General features: G+C 46.3%; 2 protein-coding genes across 6 annotated transcripts in view; one reads left to right on the top strand and one right to left on the bottom strand.

The window, feature by feature from the left end:
* The window catches only part of BORCS5 (BLOC-1 related complex subunit 5), a 57696-nt gene extending 48172 nt beyond the window's left edge, over positions 1-9524 (top strand). For both annotated transcript variants that reach the window (XM_065742382.1, XM_065742383.1), the window contains exon 4: positions 6813-9524. In XM_065742382.1, coding sequence (XP_065598454.1) covers positions 6813-7043 — 231 coding nt within the window. In that variant the 3' untranslated portion in view covers positions 7044-9524. The remainder of the gene's footprint in view (positions 1-6812) is intronic.
* Positions 9525-13868: 4344 nt separating this feature from the next.
* DUSP16 (dual specificity phosphatase 16) overlaps positions 13869-18009 on the bottom strand; it is a 61837-nt gene continuing 57696 nt past the window's right edge. For all 4 annotated transcript variants that reach the window (XM_065742317.1, XM_065742316.1, XM_065742318.1 and 1 more), the window contains one exon: positions 13869-15741. In XM_065742317.1, the coding sequence (XP_065598389.1) occupies positions 14565-15741 (1177 nt within the window). In that variant the 3' untranslated portion in view covers positions 13869-14564. The remainder of the gene's footprint in view (positions 15742-18009) is intronic.

Here is an 18009-nt window from a genome sequence, read left to right as displayed (position 1 = left end):
AGCACTTCTTTCTAAAACGACAGCAGTATTGGTTCTTGAAAAATGTCTCATTAATGATACCTGTTATCTTTCAAACTGAATCTTTTTCTTTGTAGGATAAACAACTTGCTTCTAACTGATCATTCTGACACACTGAAAATAAAGACTGAGATTTATAATAAATTAAGACAATAATGGTAAATAACATGTGCAAGTACTTGTAACTTGCCAATTAATATAGTAGCTCTGGCTGGATATAGCAATAGGAGTGAGTAGTAAGAGAGCAGTGTGAAATGAAGAAATTGAATGCTGTGTTTCGTAGAAGAATTATTAGGATGTCTTAAATAAAAGTTGTGCAGGTTATCACTTAAGCAATAAATCAGTCTGTAACGGATACAGATTTTTATTTTCTCTAGGAACAACTAATTAAATGCAGACTAGGGTGTTCTGATTCCTTTTTCTGCTCCACAAAAGAGGAGTTCTGTGGACATAGAATGTTGTTCATTTATCTTATATACTTATTTTCTGGGTGATTTGTTTTTGGGGTTGTTTTTTTGTTTGTTTGTTTGTTTTGTTTTTGTTTTTTTTTGTTCCCTTCCGTCTTCCGTCATTCAGGAGTGGTATATAAGTATTTTTTGTATTTTGGAACATAATATCTTTAGTCTTGATAAAATTCTCCTAGCTTTATGGAGTTCCAATACTGTCAAAAGCTTTTTCTCTTTGAGATCAAACCCATCTCTCTTTAACTTCCATATAGGAATAAATGAGCAGCAGTGCAGATCCTGATACACCAGAACAACTATATATTTGAGGCAAACGGATGAGGCTGGACTCTTATCTACAGTGTATGATGATAGGACAAGGGGAAATGGCCACAAACTGATGCATAGGAAGTTCCACACAAACGTGTGTGGGAATTTCTTCACAGTGCAGTGATGGAGCACTGGCACAGACTGCACAGAGAGGTGGTGGAGTCTCCTTCTCTGGAGACGTTCAAGACCCCCCTGAACTCCTGCCTGTGCAACTTGGAGCCTACAATTCTGTGATTCTGTGATTTGAGTGCCCTTTTGGTGAAAAACCAAAGTAGATTTAAGGTAGCACTGCTAGGCTGAGCATACTGATGTGTCCTTGTGTATGACTAATCTTTCTGAGATGAATGTAGATTATTTTTAGGTGGATGTAGATTATTTAATGAAAGCAGCAATTGAAAGCTCTAAAAAATGTTTATACTAGTTTAAGTCAGTGAGTTAGAAATCACTGTACCCTTTTCAGGGTGACGCTTCAGAAAACTTGCTGATAAAATCAGTGTGTTTATTTTTTCCCTTTTGTGTATTTAAAAGCATCAGTCCTGCTGGTATCTCTCTCCTCTAAATCTTCCCACCGCCAAGGCAAGAAGACTGAAGGGGCTATGAGCATCAGGGAGGTTCTGAAGGTGTTCTACAAGTTCAAGCTGTATTGTATTCATACTGACCTAGTGTTCTCACATTTCCAGTCATACTTGAATGAAGTGGACTGCCACTGAAATGTATTTTGTTAATTTTTAAAGACTGTTTTGTTTTGCAGATGTGTTTTTCCCATTAGGTTACAATTTCCCTCATCACAGAACAGGCAGTTGAATTTGCAGGTGCAAAACCTTTTCTTCAGTGTTCTCCATATTTTCATCCAGCAGTGACACAGTTAGCCAATGATGTGAGAGGCAGGAATAGCGTGAGTATGTAGCAGCAGTGCAAAACAGCCATGGAGGAAATTAATAGGTAGAAGTCCTCCTCTGATCCATGACCAAACCTGGCCTCTTTTATCCCTTATGCCTTTGTATTTCATCATAGAACAGGGCCTTGTGATTGATACAACTTACATGGTGGAGGGTGTGAGGGATGAGTCCTGGGGGCTGCTGTGGGCCTTCCTCTTTCTGGGCTCAGCAGGGCCCTGCACAGAAGCAGTGCTTGCCCTGGGAGAAAGGGCCTGCTGCCATTGCCTGCTGTGGCTCCTCTGAGGACACGGTGGCAATGGGGTGCCCTGGATCCACATGCAGGACACTGTGGAGCTCCTCAGTACTGTGGCCTGTGACAGGAGGGGACCAGAGGCAGGAGACCCCTAATGGGAAGTGGCAGGGCTGGGGGGTGGCTGGGGGGTTGTCCTGCAGTACTGGAGGTCCCAGTGGGCCTGCTGGCAGCAGATCTCTGGGCCATACAGGGCTGTGACTGTGGTGATGAGCCCCATCACATAATGAAGCGCTGTGAGGTCTTTGAGGCACGACTGCAGTACCCTCAACAGGACCACCACATTCAGCATGTCCATTCACAAGAAGCCGTCAAGAGTGCAAGCAAGCACCTCCCACTGCTTGTTGCTGTAGATCCTCTCAATCTCTCATTGGAGCTAGTGGAACGAGGGTTCACAGTCTTCTGGCAGCCCAGACCTTGGGTGGGAAGTTGTTCCCTGGAGCCAGGCGCACTGGCTCTGCCGGCCAGAACCTAAATGTTTTTCAGCTGCAGATCAAAACACTCAAGATAGTTGTTCAACCTCCTCAAGTATCAGATTGTCTTTATATTGTGCCTGCACATGGCACAACTCAGCTGCTTCTTTGCTCATCAGAATGCACAACTGTAGCAAAATTGTTGGAAACAGGGGATCATGAAGGCAGTACGGTCCTGACTATGGCCCAACAGGCAGGGCAGGTCTAGTCTGATGCCACCTCCATGGCCCTAAGCTGTGCTGGGCTTTTTTGCCTGTTCTGGTATGGATGCAATACTCTTTTTGCACATAGGATGCTTTCCTATGCAACCTACTCTAGGTAACCCCTTTTAGGAGGGGGTAGGACTAGATGTTCTCCAGAGGTCCCTTACCCCGTGACTCTGAGTTTTTTTATGGCAATGATTAGCAGTAGCAGCCACAGCTCAAGTCTGGGGGTCAGCCAGCTGGTAGTGGGGTGCTGGTAGGTGTCAAGCAGAGATGGCTTGAGCTGGACTGTGGGCTGTGCAGGTCAGCATGTGGGGCAGCAGCAGGCTTGTCCTATACACAACAGGCAAGAAAGGGCTTACATAAAGGTGGAAAAGCTCATTTCAAGAATGAACCTTCTGATTCTTTGCAATTCTGAATTCCTTTTCATTTTGGGAGGCAACCCAAGACCTCCCAGAACAGGTAGTATACATCTGTAACATCAAGATTAAGGTTTATCTGTGGTAGTGCTAAGAGACCTGTGATGGATTTAGCTGTAGAAGATTTGTGGAAGTGAGTAGATTTCTGTGGCTGTGCTCACTGGGTCATGGTGTTTTTGATAAAGTTACAAAAGCTTGGTGTTAGAGCCAGTTAAAATGGCAACTCTTCATTCTCTAACTTGACTGTGATCTGCACAGTGTTCATTCTGAGTAACTCTTTAGCAGTTGTTTACAGCAGTGGCAAATTACAAAAGGAGCAAAGGGAACATTTTGGTAGGTCAGATTAGGTTTTTTGGCCAGCATGGGAAGACAAACTGTCTTCAGATTTAAGTGCACTGACTGAGAAGCATTTTCACACCAGTGCATCATGACTAATGTTCTGTGCAGTCAAGTTCATGCCTGTCATTTTCAGGTATGGCTGTGCAGCTGCAAGAAGATGTTCATTTCAAGCCCACCAGGCACCTGCCAATACAGAGGGAAGGGCTGCTTGTGCAGGAGAGCATGGCTCTAGCCTGAGAAATTTCTGCAACAAGGATCTTGCTCTAAATACCATTTCAGTCATTGAGCTTACAAGATGGCACCACAGTTTCCCAAAGCTCAGAACACTTAATGTTCATGACAGGGGCAGTGTGAAACCACGCTAGGTAAGAGGTGCACATAGGGCAAGGTTTTGTTCTTGGTATCATGTCTGAAAAAGAACTGATTGGTGCCCAGTGCAGTCTTTCATGAGCTTAAATTCATATCTTTATTCTGCTCAGCAGTGTGGGCCAGGAAGAATTCTGAAAGAAATGAAGGAATTTGTGGTGTTTAAGATGTCTGAAAGTAATCTCAACTGGCTCTTGTTCCAGCAGTGTGCTACAAACAGGCCTGTGTAGCACAGTCTCTTAGCCCTTCCTGGCGGCAGTGTGAATGAGTCTGTCCATGAATGAGTCATGGGTTTACGATTTGGATCTGTTTATGTTACAAAGTGTCACCGGCTGTGCAAAAAGAGTATAGCATGTATATTAGACTGCCATGGGGCGGGGAAAGAGCCACTGGCCCTGGAGCATCTTGCTGGGCTTCCCAGAGCACTGCTGAGCCTGGAGTGGGCAAAGAGATGGGGACCTCGGCCCCTGTCAGACCTGCAGCAGGGCCTGAGGTCTGGGCTGTGGGAAATGGTTGGGGGTGCTTGGAGAAGGCAGCACCTTCACCTTGGCCCTGGGGTGTCTTGGTGAGTGTGGACTGGGAATAGGCTCCTGCCTCAGCTCCCTCTCTCCAGGTGCTTTTCATTGCTAACATATGGAATTAAGGAGATGGGAAGCAGCACTGCATGCAAGAGAGGTGACAGTACAAGGCTTGGTCCTGGAGGGAGCCTGCTTCCAGCAGGAGGCAGAGGAAGAATGTTGATGTGTTTTTATGCCTGCCTCAAGGAGGGCTGCAAACAGCCACTGGAGTTTAGATGCAAGAGTTAGCGCACCACATTTTTTTTTTCTTCTACTATTTAAAAAGACCAAATTCAGCCTGAGTATAACTTAGCTTTTCCTCACTATTACTCAACTTGCAGTGTCTCAGGCTTTGCAGTTGCCATGGCCTCTTACAGTGGACCAAGCTGTAATGCTAGGTGTAGGGAAGCCATAGGAAGTGCTCACTTCCAGCCTTTCTCTATTTTGTGAGGCAGCTTTTAAAGAGGCACTGTGAACATGTCCAAAGGTAGCTTGGAAGACCACTCTGCATTTCTTATTTCACCGGTCTCCTCCAGCTTCTTTCCATGCTCCCCTCTGCAGGTGGGTATTACTGGGATTTACACAAGGAGGCTAAAAGTCACCAAATGAAATTGCTGGAGGTGAGAAAAAGAGCTTTGTTATTCCAGAGCTCCATGGATGTTGGCTTTGCCCTTGCATAGAGCTGTGGGGCCATGTGAGGAACCTGATTGGAGAGGAAGGCTTTGAAGCAAGGGAGGTTTCTGCTCCTATCCCCATGCTGCTGTTTAGCTGGCTGCTGCACTGCACTAGCTGCTGCTTCTCATTGGCTTTTGTTAGGTAGGACATTTTTAGGCACTGGATTGGATTTATTTCCATCCTGTGCAGACCTGCTGGTGGTCTGCTTTTACACGCTCTGATTTATAGTGCTAGTGCCAAGCTACTAAATTATTAAGCTAGGGTTTTAATAGAAACCCCTATGTAGGCTTAAATTGTTTCCACTCCATTTGGAGTTTCCTGCACTGCTGGGTTTATGTTTTTCCATGCATGGAAGTGTGGAGGGAGGAATTCACAGGAAGGCGCAGAAGCAAAGAGGAAGAATTCAGCCTGAGAGTGCTAGAACATAGAGAAGAGTTAATTGGTGCTGTATCCAGCTCTGGTGGAGGTAATAGAAAAAAAGTCATCCTGATCCCCATGACAATTTAGCAGGAATTTGTCTGTTTGTTTTTTAATGCTATTTGTAGCTTTGGTTCCTCAATAGAAGTTTCTTGCCTGACTATTTTTTGTCTCGGCTCCTTCCCCAAGGCCTGAGTGTGATGTTTGTCAGCATTACAGCTCCCTCTCCAGCCCTCTGCTGCTCCCTCAACTTCTTCCCCTTGCTGCCAAATGCCCCTTGCATCCCCATGTCGCTGCTGGGTCGCAGTTACACCTGCTGATTAAATGCAGTCCAGGGCAGGTCTGGTCAGCAGTGGGATTTTTAATAGTACTGCACTGATGAATTTGTCTGTGCTGAGAGCTCTTCCTCTTCTCGTGGTTCTGAGAGGTATGCCTGCAGCTCAGAGATACCAGCTATGGGGTGGGTGGGGTTGCTGAACACAGCTACAGTGAGTTGAAGTACCTGAGCTTTCAGTGTGCTTTTAGAGAATGGATCTGTTACATACCAGGCTCTCTGTATACATGGCATATCTCACAGAGTGTTGAGCAGCTTAAACAATTGGAGTTGTCTGGTGTGCGTGTGGTGTGGTGCCAGCAGCTGAATCCTCCTTAGAGCTTACAGTCTAACTGCAGGGAAAGTTGAGCTGTGAACTACAAAAGCTACCTTTGTGGTTCAATGGCAGGAATAGCACTGCAGTTCCTGTCATTGTAGTAATGCTCTGGCTGTGTTTAGGTACTTACTGTGCTTAATTGCATGACTGATTTACCTAATGTCTCTCCTGGGATCATTCATAACACTTTTATTTTTAGGATTCAGGGAAATTAGGGACACTTAGTAAACTGTTGTGATTCTTTCTCAAGACAGGAGTTTTCCAGCTGATGATAGCAGTAACAGCAGTGGCTCAGTCACAGAGCAACCTGCTGAAGCCAGTGATGTTACTGGTGGCAAATGAAGAAAGCTTAATGCTTGAAACTGAACAAGTGCTACTGAAAACACACAGGTGTGGGCAGAGGCCGTGATTTCCTTGTGTTTGGATAATATGCACAGTGGCACAGTGTGCCCAATGTGCACTGGGAAATCCCTGGCAGCACCTGTTGTCATTCAACCCTGTAAATAAATAACTTTCAGATCCAATGATTGGCGTGTAGATGGTTGCGTGTCTTCTACATACAGCTATGATTTATCCCATTTCATGGCAAACTGTCTGAGCTCCAGCAGAGGAGCTCCTGCACTGGGCCAGTAGCTCCAGCAGGGTGTCTGACACTTGTTTGGGAGGTGGTGTGCTGAAAAGGCCATATAACAGCTGGCCTAATGTGGCTGGCTCCTCTGCTTGTTTTTAAACAGATGGACCTCTCAGTGGAAACTCTTTACAGCTTCATGCAGGAGCGCCAGAAGAAGTACGCCAAGTATGCAGAGCAGATCCAGAAGGTCAATGAGATGTCTGCCATCCTCCGCCGCATTCAGATGGGCATCGACCAGACTGTCCCGCTGATGGAGAGGCTGAACAGCATGCTGCCTGAGAGTGAGCAACTGGAGCCCTTCAGCATGAAACCTGACCGGGAGATAAAGTCCTAGCTGCTCCAGCTCCTTCCACCTCCTGCACCCCAGTGCTTGGCACAGGTGTACCTCCAGACTGGCCGATGCTGGGAGCAGACAGCCGCGGTGCCTGATTTTCTTCTAGGGCACCAGAGGAGGAGCAGCTCCAGCTGTTCCAGGGCTGTGCAGCCAGGAATCCAGGAGCTCCCCTGCCCTCATTGTTTGGAGAGGAACACTTATTGTGCTTTCATCTTCCTCCTTCTGCCCTGCTCTCTCCTCTTCCACTGCCACCACCTGTGTTGAGACATTTGTTTCACTGCTGTAACTAGATGTGGGTTTGCAGAGGAGTTATTTCATCTGTTCTTTTTACTGAAAGAATTCAATTGGATATAGGGTGTGACAAACCTGTAACGTGCTTTCCATGCTGCTAGGGTTTAGTGAATTAGATGGCTGATGAGTATTTCTGAGATCCTCTGCCTTTGGAAATATGTACGTTCTATAGGTGGAAGTGTGGGAGCCAGGAACTGGCTTATTAAAATCTGCCTCTTATCATAATTAACACAGCTCGCACAGCAGGGTTTTGGCATGTCCTTTCTTGAGGCTCCTTGTTTTTATGGGCTCACTCATTTATGAGGCTGTGAAGGAATAACAGTTCCAGATATGTATGTCTGTTATTGCTGAGCAGCCTTCATGTTCCTCTCCCCTTGTCCTGGCAGTGTCCCACGCCCTAGCTGATGGTTGTTCATGTCCCTTACTTTGCACAGCGATTCTAACAGACACTGGTACCTGCCTGTTTACTTGGCACCCTAAAGTTGGACACAAGGGATTGAATCTTGTGTATTTTTTTATTTATTTATTGGGCTACGCCATTTATCTTGGTGCTCTTTTATACCAGAGGGATGGACTTGGAGGGGAGACTTGAAAAGCCCTTCAGCATCTGTGCTGGCTGAACTGCCATCATGCTGAGAGCTTGCCTGAGCATGGTGTTTTATGACTGAAACCACACGGCCCTTTGGGATCACACTCTGCAAACTGCTCCAAAGGCAACAGGATGTTCCTGTGTTCCTGCAAACTGAGCCCCATCTGGATGGCCGGCAGCCTGCTCATGGGGCCGAGGCACTGCTCTGGGACTTGGGGGACCCCACGCTGCCAGCTCTGCTACTGGGCTGCTGCCACAGGCTTTGGTTTCTCCCCATTTTACATGCTGCTGTGAAATATTTACACATCTAGAAACGGTGTTCAAACAGCCTGCACTGCAGTTGCACAGCAGCTCTTACCCCAACAGAGAGCGTGAAAGCAGAAGCAAGGAGCCCGGGCTTGCTGCACCAGTGGCAGATCTGTGTTCAGTACAGACCTTCCAGAATACTGTTGCTGGTGAGAAGAACTTGAATGGTTGTTTTATTTCAGAGGTGGTCATCCCAGTCTTTCACAGAGTCCCTGTGACAACCCAGTACAGGCAGGGGGACTTCCTCTTAGTATGTGAGTGTGCCTAATGAGCAAAAGATTGTCTCCAGACATTTGGGTGTGAGAGCATCATAGGTTTCTGATAGTGTGAATGACTCCTGCTGGAAGGGAGTTCATTTTGCTTCACTACTGGAGTCCATACAGCACAGAGTGACTTCTTGCAATGCGCAGTGCAGCCTGCACAGGTCTGTGTTTGAAACTCGATTGTGGGGCCTGCTGAGCATCGCTGAGAATGGAGTCCCATAGCAAGGGCCCTCTACATCATGCCCAGGGAAAATTGGCAAAAATGTGAACAGAACATTTTCTGGGAAGGGCAGCAGTGGGCCCATTTCTTTACTACTCTCACTGCAGAGCTGGTACATAGTTGTGCATACACAAGTATATACACAGAGTATAACAGTGTGAAGAGCAGACTCCCATATATGCTCCTGTATTTTGCAGTATTTTACGCTTGGTTTGTAAAAAAATGTTGATGCTTACAGGAGACTGAGGAACCCGTGACAACCTCCTTCCCATGATCATGCTAAGAGTATCCTTATCATCCTTCCTGGAGACATTATTTGCCTTCTGCCACCAGACACAGTTGAGTAGTCAATAAATTGGAATAGCTGTACAGGTGTTTTGTCCTCCTTGTGCAGGCCAGTCTGCTTGGAAGCACACAAAGCATAGCATTCAGCTGTTGTCTTCAGACAGTATGAGGGTCCCTTAGCCCTGGAGTGCAGGCAGCTTAGGCCAGGAGTAGATCTAGATACCAGATCTGCCAGAAGGGGCAGGGTTGTGGATGCTCTCTCCTGTAAAGCTTTGGATATTTGTCCTCACTCTGTTAAGCATCAGATCAAAGCATTGTTCTTTGCAGTGCTGATGCAGATGAGAGAGTAGTGCTCCTGTCCAGAACATGCAGGAGCAGAGGCTGCAAATCAGTTCCTTATTTGCCTAGGTATTAGGCTGATAATAGGAGAAAATGTGTATTCCTATGTACTTACTGCCTTTTAAGCTTCTGGTGTATGCTGCTGGGCCTCCCATCTAGTGAATCCTCAACAGCAAGGATAAGTTGTAACAAATGTGATAGCTTAACCAGAAGGAAATCAGAGCTGAAATGTCAACCTCTTCCAAAGAACACAGCTCCATCGCTTCCATTTTCAGGTGATAGTCTTGTACGTGTCCTGCAAAATTCCTGTACCATCTAACTGTTCTCAAGGGATAGTTTACAGTTCTTTTTAAAACAGTGTCAGTAGCTTTATTACCTGTAAATCTTAGACCTCTTGCTGAAGGGAAGACCTTTTCTGCTTCATGTTGCTATTGCTTAGCTGCTCCTTGCTTTGCTCCATGTGCTGCTTTGGATTCACCTTGGGTGTGAGTGATGCTCAAGGTGAGACCTTACTTTATTCTCTCACTCCATGCAGCAGGGATGTGAGATGTGACTGCAGTTCCCTTTCTGCCTATATGTTTCCCTTCCAAGCCAATCAGTGGTGAAGAAAGCTCAGGTTTCTCTTGTGACTGTACTGCAACCTATCTGCTGGTCAGTTTCTGTGAAAATCCAGGGAAGGGGACAGAATATTTTTTCCAATAAATGTATTTTAAATTATATATATATACATAAATATATTTAAATATTTAAAATGTCTGTCCCCTCCTTTAGGCTTCTACACAGAGTGAGCAGAAATAGGCACATTCACATCCCTTGCCCTTTCAGTCTGCATCCTGTGCTAGCAGCGTGCGATCCGACTGCGAGCCTTGTGCTCTGCTGCTGCTCCTTGGTGTGTGCAGTTATCATCCTCTTCACTGACTTGCTTTGTACATAACTGCGCGTGTGCTACACGTTCCAGCTCCAACATTAAAACATTTGGTATTGCTGTTTTCCAAGTGTGTTGTTTCTCCAAGTGCCTTGCTTGTTCTTCATTTACAGCACTTCTTGCCATGATGGCTGGGGACTGCAATCGTCAGCTTTCCTGCTCCGTTTGTGCCCCAGAGATGGCCTGGTGATGGTAAGGAGATGTGTGGTGTGTCCAAGAATGAACCAGCTGGTTTCTTTGGATGCAATCCCAGCTGGGGTTGGCACAGGTGTCCAGCTGAAGCTGATGTCTGCAGGTCAAAATGAGCACTCCCCTCCAGCAGGAGAGTCCTCTAAAATCCTGCTTTATAACGTCTTCTGAGCTAGGAAAGCAGCACTCATAGCATCAGGTACTCCAGAAGGCTGAACTGGCTTCCTTTCCTTATTAGCCTTATTTAGGAGCCTTATTAGAACTCAAGAGAATGGCCAGGTCTGCTGTGCTGGGCTCTTAATATGCCATGTTTTGGCAGGAATGAGTAAAAGCTCATGCAGTGAGTCCAAGTATAAGAGCAGCCAGTAGTTGAACTTGCAGTTAGTAAGATCAGCATCTCACACTGGTACTGCATTTTCTGCTCTTTGGTATAACCCCCCAAAAAAGCAAGGTAGCCCAACCCATGTTTTCTGTCCATGCAGGAATTTAACTGTGATAGTTAAATCAAGAACAGAGTGACTTCAAGGCCCCTTTCACAGTCTGTGAAAAAAAAAAATAAAATCTTACTGAACAGCAAATTTCACTTGCCTCTGAAGTTCTGACTGGAGTTGGTCTTAAGATTGTCTCTGTGAAGAGCTGTCTGCTGGCAGGGTGAGAGGGGAGGGCTATTTTGTAGGACAGCAAACTGATGCCATTTAGGGATACAGCCTTGGAATCTGCAGTCTGCTGCAGGACTTGTGTTTTAATGTCTACTACTTTCATACTGGCTGCTCTCTGAAGGAGCAGTGAGGGTCACAGCCCTCCCTCAGTGTTTGGAAGTTTGTTCTGAATGCTTCAGAACTGGCAGAATCCATCACAGGCGGGAGTGTAATTACACCGTTCACGTAAGAAGTATGGGAGGCAAGAAAAATGTGGCGAAGCCGAAATACACGCTCCTGAAAAGCGAGCACTGCTGTTTTGTGAGTAGTCAGTGTAATGACAACTGCTGTTGTGTTCTCCAGCATTACAAATGGCAAGGGAAAGTGAAGGGAAAGAGCAAAGGGGTGGGCAGGGACAGGCGAGAGGCCAGAGCTGTGAAATGAGCAGCCTGGGAGGAGCAGCCACAGTCCCCTGTTCTGTGCTGTGAACGGGCACTGCTGCAGAGGCTGCACACAGTAGGGATGTGCCCTGCCAGCCCTGTCTGCTGGCAGCACTTGTGGTGCAGGCAGGGGGCATGTGCTCCACAGCCACGGACACACAGGCTCCTTCCGCAGCTGTTCTATATAAACAGGTACCATTTCTGATTTTATTTCATCATAACATACAGGTAATGCTCATGACACAAGATGAGAAACTCACATCTCTCTGAACCATTTCAACACCTTCCATACACCAAAGAACATTATATTCATATTGAACATGTACACATTCCCCCCCCATACACCCTCCATTTCGCTTGCCACCCTTCTAGAAACCATTTCCAGCATCGTTCAGGTACAGGACGCTACTGTAGAAGTGAGTCAGGACAACACTCTGCACAGGGTATGGATTTCAGGCTTCCTCTGACAGGAACATTCTAAGCCTACAACTTTGACGCCTGCAGTGACTGCAGCACACTGGAAATCCTGAAGAGCCTGAATTCAGTCCCTCAGAAGGAGTCACCCAATGAAACTCAAGCATACCTATGCGTGCGTGTGTTCCTGCCTGCGGGGATTTGTGTGTGCTTACCCCCATTAACTGATATAAGTCAAAGAAAGCCGAGGGTCTTCACTGAAATCTGCCTGAGAGGAGCGCAACTGAATGGTTTCCATGTATATATACACACTCGCAGTGTGTATATAGGCTGGAATCAGTCATCACGTAATTGCTTTCACTTGATATGTAAACACAGCCAAGTGGCACTATGTGGAACAGACAGCCCTGGCCTGCCCGTGCCCGCACCGCCCTTCTTCCGGCTCTTGGCACACGTCACCAACACAGCTCTGGGTTCAGCCCCTTCTCTCGCTGCCTCTCCGTGTGTCTTCTGCAAGTTTTAGGATCAAGTTAATCAACGCTGTAGCTTTCAGTGCTATTTCATACAATCCGCTGTAGGAACATGTCACATCCTAGCCGCACAACAAAGACGAAATGTTCTCTGCTTTTCAGTATAGTAAAACCTGAGATTTGAGTCACAAACTAGCTACACTTACAGTAAAAAAAAAATAATAATAACCCAAAGCTGCTGACTTGAATTAGGGCTTCAGTTTGCCGCAGACCTTTTTTTTTTAAAAAGCTGTTGGCCGGGGGTAAGTTTTTGTTAAATTTGATTTACAATTTCCAGCCGCCTGCACTGAAATTGGACAAACGAACACATTTTCCCCCATATCTGTGTTCTGTGGGGCCCCGGGGAAGCCTGAACTAACACACATGCAGCTTCCATCCCAGCACCAGGGAGAGGACGAAGCCCTGTGCTGCACGGCTGGTCACACTCCTCGCCCACTGCCAGCTCCTCACAGCATTGCACATGCACAGCAGCAGCTGACATACCGCAAGAATGGCACTCGGCAGGGGAAGCAGCTGGTGCTGTGTCAAAAACAACACGGGGAGGCTGTGCCTCATCTCCCATGAAACACCTCGCTGTCAGTGGGGAAACAACACCTCACACTGGCACATTCTTGGTTGGTGAAGATCAGAAAGTAGAACGCTGGCCAGTGGCAGCACAGCTAGAAGCAACTGCAGCCAAATCCTACATCAGCACGCTGGGAAACCAGGACTCTAAGCTGGGACAGAGGACAACAGCCAAAACTGAAGTTCCTTTGGTTCTGCAAGTGCAGGAGGTGAGCAGGCTTTCCATTAAGGCTGTGTCTTCTCAAACTCTGGTTTCTTTCACACCACATTTTATGAGATGGGACTTTGGAGTTTCCCCTTTTGTCTTCCCTGGACAGCTAAACAGACCTTTCTTTCTCAGATGAAGTCAGCAAATCTAAAATGGGCATCTGCCTCAGGGTACTCAGTCTGGGTGAGGATGGTTGGGGAGGAAAACAACCAAAACCACAAATCACTCTCATCCCACTAGCGATGGGAGCTGGGTGTGAAAAGCAGGCCCCTAAAGGTACTGCTCAGTTCAGAGCACCAGAGCTTACAACTCCTTTTTTCTAAAGCCATCTACTGAACTGTCAATTGCCAAGAAGAAGGCTTTGTGGCACTGCACACCACTTCTCTTGCATGTAATCAAGAGATTACATGCTAAGTGTTAACAGCTCCACTACAGCTTAGAAGGCAAACTGTACCTCTTCCAGAAGCCAGCCTAACAGCAGAAATACAAATACTGCTCATTTTATGTTCCAAAAGAATGGGGGAAATGGCCACAAATACGGCTCCTTTGCCTTTCGAATTACTGCTAGGCCAACTGAAACACTTGTGCGTAGACAGCTTTAAAAAAATCCCACGTGGCGAGTCGTTACTTGTTCACATTGCTTACCGACTGACTACCGGCATCCGGCAGCCATAAAGCCCTAGTTTATTTGTTATATTTTTGAGGTACTGGTTTTTTCTGTGAAGCAGCTCTCTAGAAAATCACCTAAAGCCTACCCATTGGAACAATAGTTACACCAGTATTTACATTTGTCTGAATTATCTTTTCAGACCAGCCTTGCTGTAACCAGTCCCTAGTTCCTTTGGAATCACTCCCAGTCTCCTTTCTCCTCAGGTCTCCTTACAGAGGTTGGCTCAGTGTCAGAGCTAAGGTGCACTGGTGAGGACTTGGGGCTTGAGGAGGGGGGAGTAAAACTAGCTTTGATGGGTAGGAGTGTGTTTCAGTGGAACCAGATAAATGGTCTGATACCAAGAGTTTCTTTCCTTTCTGAAAACACTGAAAGGACATGCAATTCTTTGCACATAAGTGCTTCCTGTGTCAGGGAAAAATTTTCGAAATGTTCTGCACTTCTCCAGGATGGGAGGAGAAAACCCCAATAGTAGGCTCAGGCTCCTCATGCAGATGCTCTCTTGTGGCCTCGCTCTACCCATCTAGTCACTGCACTCCTACCAAAGCTCCGTGTCTCCTCCCTCCCTCTTCTGCATGGGGTTTGTCCTTTTCAGGCTTGCAGGGACCTGGAATGGGAGCGCCTCCGCTACAGTCACACTCGTCCACTGCTCCTCAGGACACTTCAATGATTTCCATGCTGCCTGAAAAGCTCGACTGACTGCCCACCTTCCCCAGCTCTTCTCTGGATCTGTTGTCCGATATGATGCTCTCTCCAAACTCCATCTGGCAGCTTCTGCGCTTAAACTGCTTTTCAAAAGAACTCTCCTCGTGCCAGCTCCGCCTGGAGTCACCACGGTTGCCCTGCTTCGTCCTCCTGCGCACAGCACAGGCTTGCTCGCAGCCCGTGGGCAGTTGGCTGCAGCTGTAGGCAGAGTAGGCAGCACTGCTCCCATAGAGGGTGGAGGCAGAGTAGAAATGTGAGGACTCAGCTGCAAAGTACCAGCTGTTGGTAAGGGATGGGGCCGACGTCTGAGGAGCCAAGATGTCCGAGTGCCAGCCTTTGAGGCCCAGCCCTGCCGCAGACTTCGCCAAGTGCTGCTGGCTGGTGGAAAGCCCAAACAAGAAGTTCGTTCGGTAGTTGTCTTCCACGCTCCCACTCCGGTGCAGCGGGTACAGGAGCGCCCGCTGGGTGACTGCACCACCGCTGGCTCTCCCTACATGCTGCCGCTTGCTCTGGCTGTCCAGCTGCCAGGCACCCTGGGGCTTCTTCGGAGGGTCTGCTTCCTCTTTATCAGGGCTGGCTTCTGGGGTCTGCTCTGAGACCTCCTGCACGGGGGAGAACTGACATAGCTTGCTGCTTCCCTCTAAAGCTGTCGCATGTTTGTAGTACTCCAAGGTGTCTTCGGAAGAGGTGAAGCCCTGCACCGATGCAGTCACACAGCTGCTAGTGGCAGAGTAGGACACGGATTTGATGTCCAACGAAAAGGAGCGCTTCAGCCGGTTACTGTCTTCCACCTTATCTACGGAGACGTGCAGCCCATTTATACCCTGTACCAGTGGGCTGTCCTCCAGTGAGGGCAAGTGTGTGCATGGCACGCTCCCAGGGTCTGTGGGCTTCGGTTCCAATATCTCTGAGGTAGCAGTGATGCAGAGCTGACTTGTGGCAAGGCTGCTCTGCCCTCCCTCTGGCACCAGCACGTGCTCACTGCTTTTCTCCAAGTGCAGAAGTTTCAGCTTACTGATGTGTCCAGGCTGACCACTCTGGTTCTTGATCTTTTTCTCAAAGTCCAAAAGCTGGCCCAGAAAGTTGAAATTGGGAGAAATGGTCGGCCTTTTTTCTTTCACAAATCTGGAAAGGGAAAAACAAATTAATTTAAGAACTTGCTGCTCAGACTTGAGATAACATGCACAACAATCATCCTACGGTTAGCAGCCTAATCTTCACTTGTCAGGATGCTCAGCCTGAGGTTCCAACAAGCACAATTAACTTATGGATGGGAAAGAGGACAGCTTTTATGCAAGATAATGCTGGATGCTCTCAACTCTATTACTTGAAGGCAGCTAAAGGGGGAGGAACGAAAGCATTCAGTTTACCTCTTCATGATGCCTACATGGAGGTTTGACAAATTGTTTATTTTACTGTGCCACTGCTACCTTTGGTCTCTGGCTGAATTTAAGAGCTCTTCAAGTTCTGTGAACAGCATCAAAGCAGAAAGCAGAGCACCTGTTCCCATTATCCAAGCGACAGGAATCCCATACTCCTTTCTCCTCTCTCCTTCATGCCGTTAGTGCTTCCTATCCCATTCTCCCTTTGTCAAGAGATTGTTCTGATGAATGCCGACCTTGTACAGCAAATGCCAGTCATTTCTGCCATACACTGGTATTGACCACTGATATGATCATCAAAAAGGTAACATGAGCAAATGCAGCATTTACAGAATCACTTGATACAGTTCTGCCTGTGTTAACAGTGAAAGAGTAACGGCATCACTGAATCCACATAACAGTTACTCTCCAGTCCTGAAGGAAACAGCCTCTACAACTCTCACACATGTGCAATCATGCACTTTGAATATGAACAACCTGCAACACATACTTGAAAACGTACTCCTGATCAGGACTTCCAATGAATGAAAAACTTGAGCACTGAAGTCACATCGTGCAATTCAGAGTTAAATACGACATCAGACTTTGCCTGATTTGTGCTGCAGCTAGAAACCTTTGTATTTTTACTGGCTGTAAAAGAGAAGGCTGTCCAAATCCCTCCTCTTTTTTTTTTTTTTTCCTTCCCATTCCTGGAACTATGAAGGTAGCAGATGACAAGGGAATTAACAGGGGAAGAGAGCTTGAAGAGCTAAACCTACTGCAAACACACACATAAGGAGGAAATCAATTATTATTAAAGCCAGAAAATCTCTCTGGGGACACATACAAAAAGTGAGTGTGTGGTTTTTAAAAATGGCATGAGAAAAATTCTAATGTGAAGTCATATACGTACACACAAACATAAATGCAAGCAAGCACGTGACAGAAAACAAAAACAAGTGTCATTGTTTTTTGTTGTTGGGGTTGCAACAGCTTCAAAGACACCGAGCTTTGTGAACACAACAGGCACTGATATTTTCTGCCCATCATCTGAATAGCAGGGAATAGTCAAGCTGATGTTACGACCTGCAAGATCAGATTGAACAAAGTGATGGAAACTTCCACTATGGAGTGCAAATCCATTCCTTTTTACCTTCTTCCTCCTCCCACCCCAAAATATGAGGCAGTTTTAACATTAAAACTAGCTTTTTTTAACTAGAAAAAAGGCATCAAGTCTCCTTGATCCCCTCTGCCATGTTATAAGGCTTTGCAAAACTTTTCATTTCAAAATGCATGCCTTTTCTAATTGAAAAGCATGCAAAATATCTAACGTTGATGTTTGTTTCCCTTGTATAGTCCACTGAACAAATTAAACAAAAGATAAAAATAGCACATTTCCCTGGATCTTTCATGTCAAGTAACATTTAATGTCACCTTTTATTTTTTAAAAGGGCCAGGTGAACTTTTTTTCTAATACCTTTCATTAAACTAGAAAAAGTATTTTTCTTTTAAGCTTTGCCAGCAAAAGATCCCAAACCAGTAAGTGAAATGTGCTGCAGACCTTTCTCACTAAATCACACCAAAGGAAATACAGTAAAATAAAATCAAAGTTTTCACAGTTGTTGTTCAGCACTTACAACAGTGCAAAGAGAAAAACAACAACAAAGGTCGAGGATGATTAATCACTCACACTCAGTTCACATTTCCGCTAAAAAACAAATGAATTTAACATAGAGAAAGTGTCATGGAAAGAATAAAGAAGTGTAAGTGAAAGTTCACTGAGGCGTGTGCCCTTAAGAAGCATTCAGTGCTATACAGCTCCCACCTCCAGACCTGCAGCTTGCGATCAGACAAGATGATTAGTGCATGAAGCTTAAGCCTTGCACAGCAACCATCCACATCCAGCAATTCATCCCTCTATCTCTCCCTGTGTCCCTGTCAAGTTTCACCTCTGCTTCTTAACAAGCCAAACCTTCTTCATCATACCTGACAAACCAAGCAGTCAGCAAGCACTGGCAGAAGTCTTCTGCAG

Source organism: Cyrtonyx montezumae, unplaced genomic scaffold (genome assembly GCF_038088225.1).
Source record: "Cyrtonyx montezumae isolate F1298 unplaced genomic scaffold, pur_monq_1.0 scaffold_3, whole genome shotgun sequence".
NCBI lineage: Eukaryota > Metazoa > Chordata > Aves > Galliformes > Odontophoridae > Cyrtonyx > Cyrtonyx montezumae.
The sequence above is the reverse complement of the archived record's forward strand: the minus strand, read 5'-3'. Positions and strand labels throughout refer to the sequence as shown.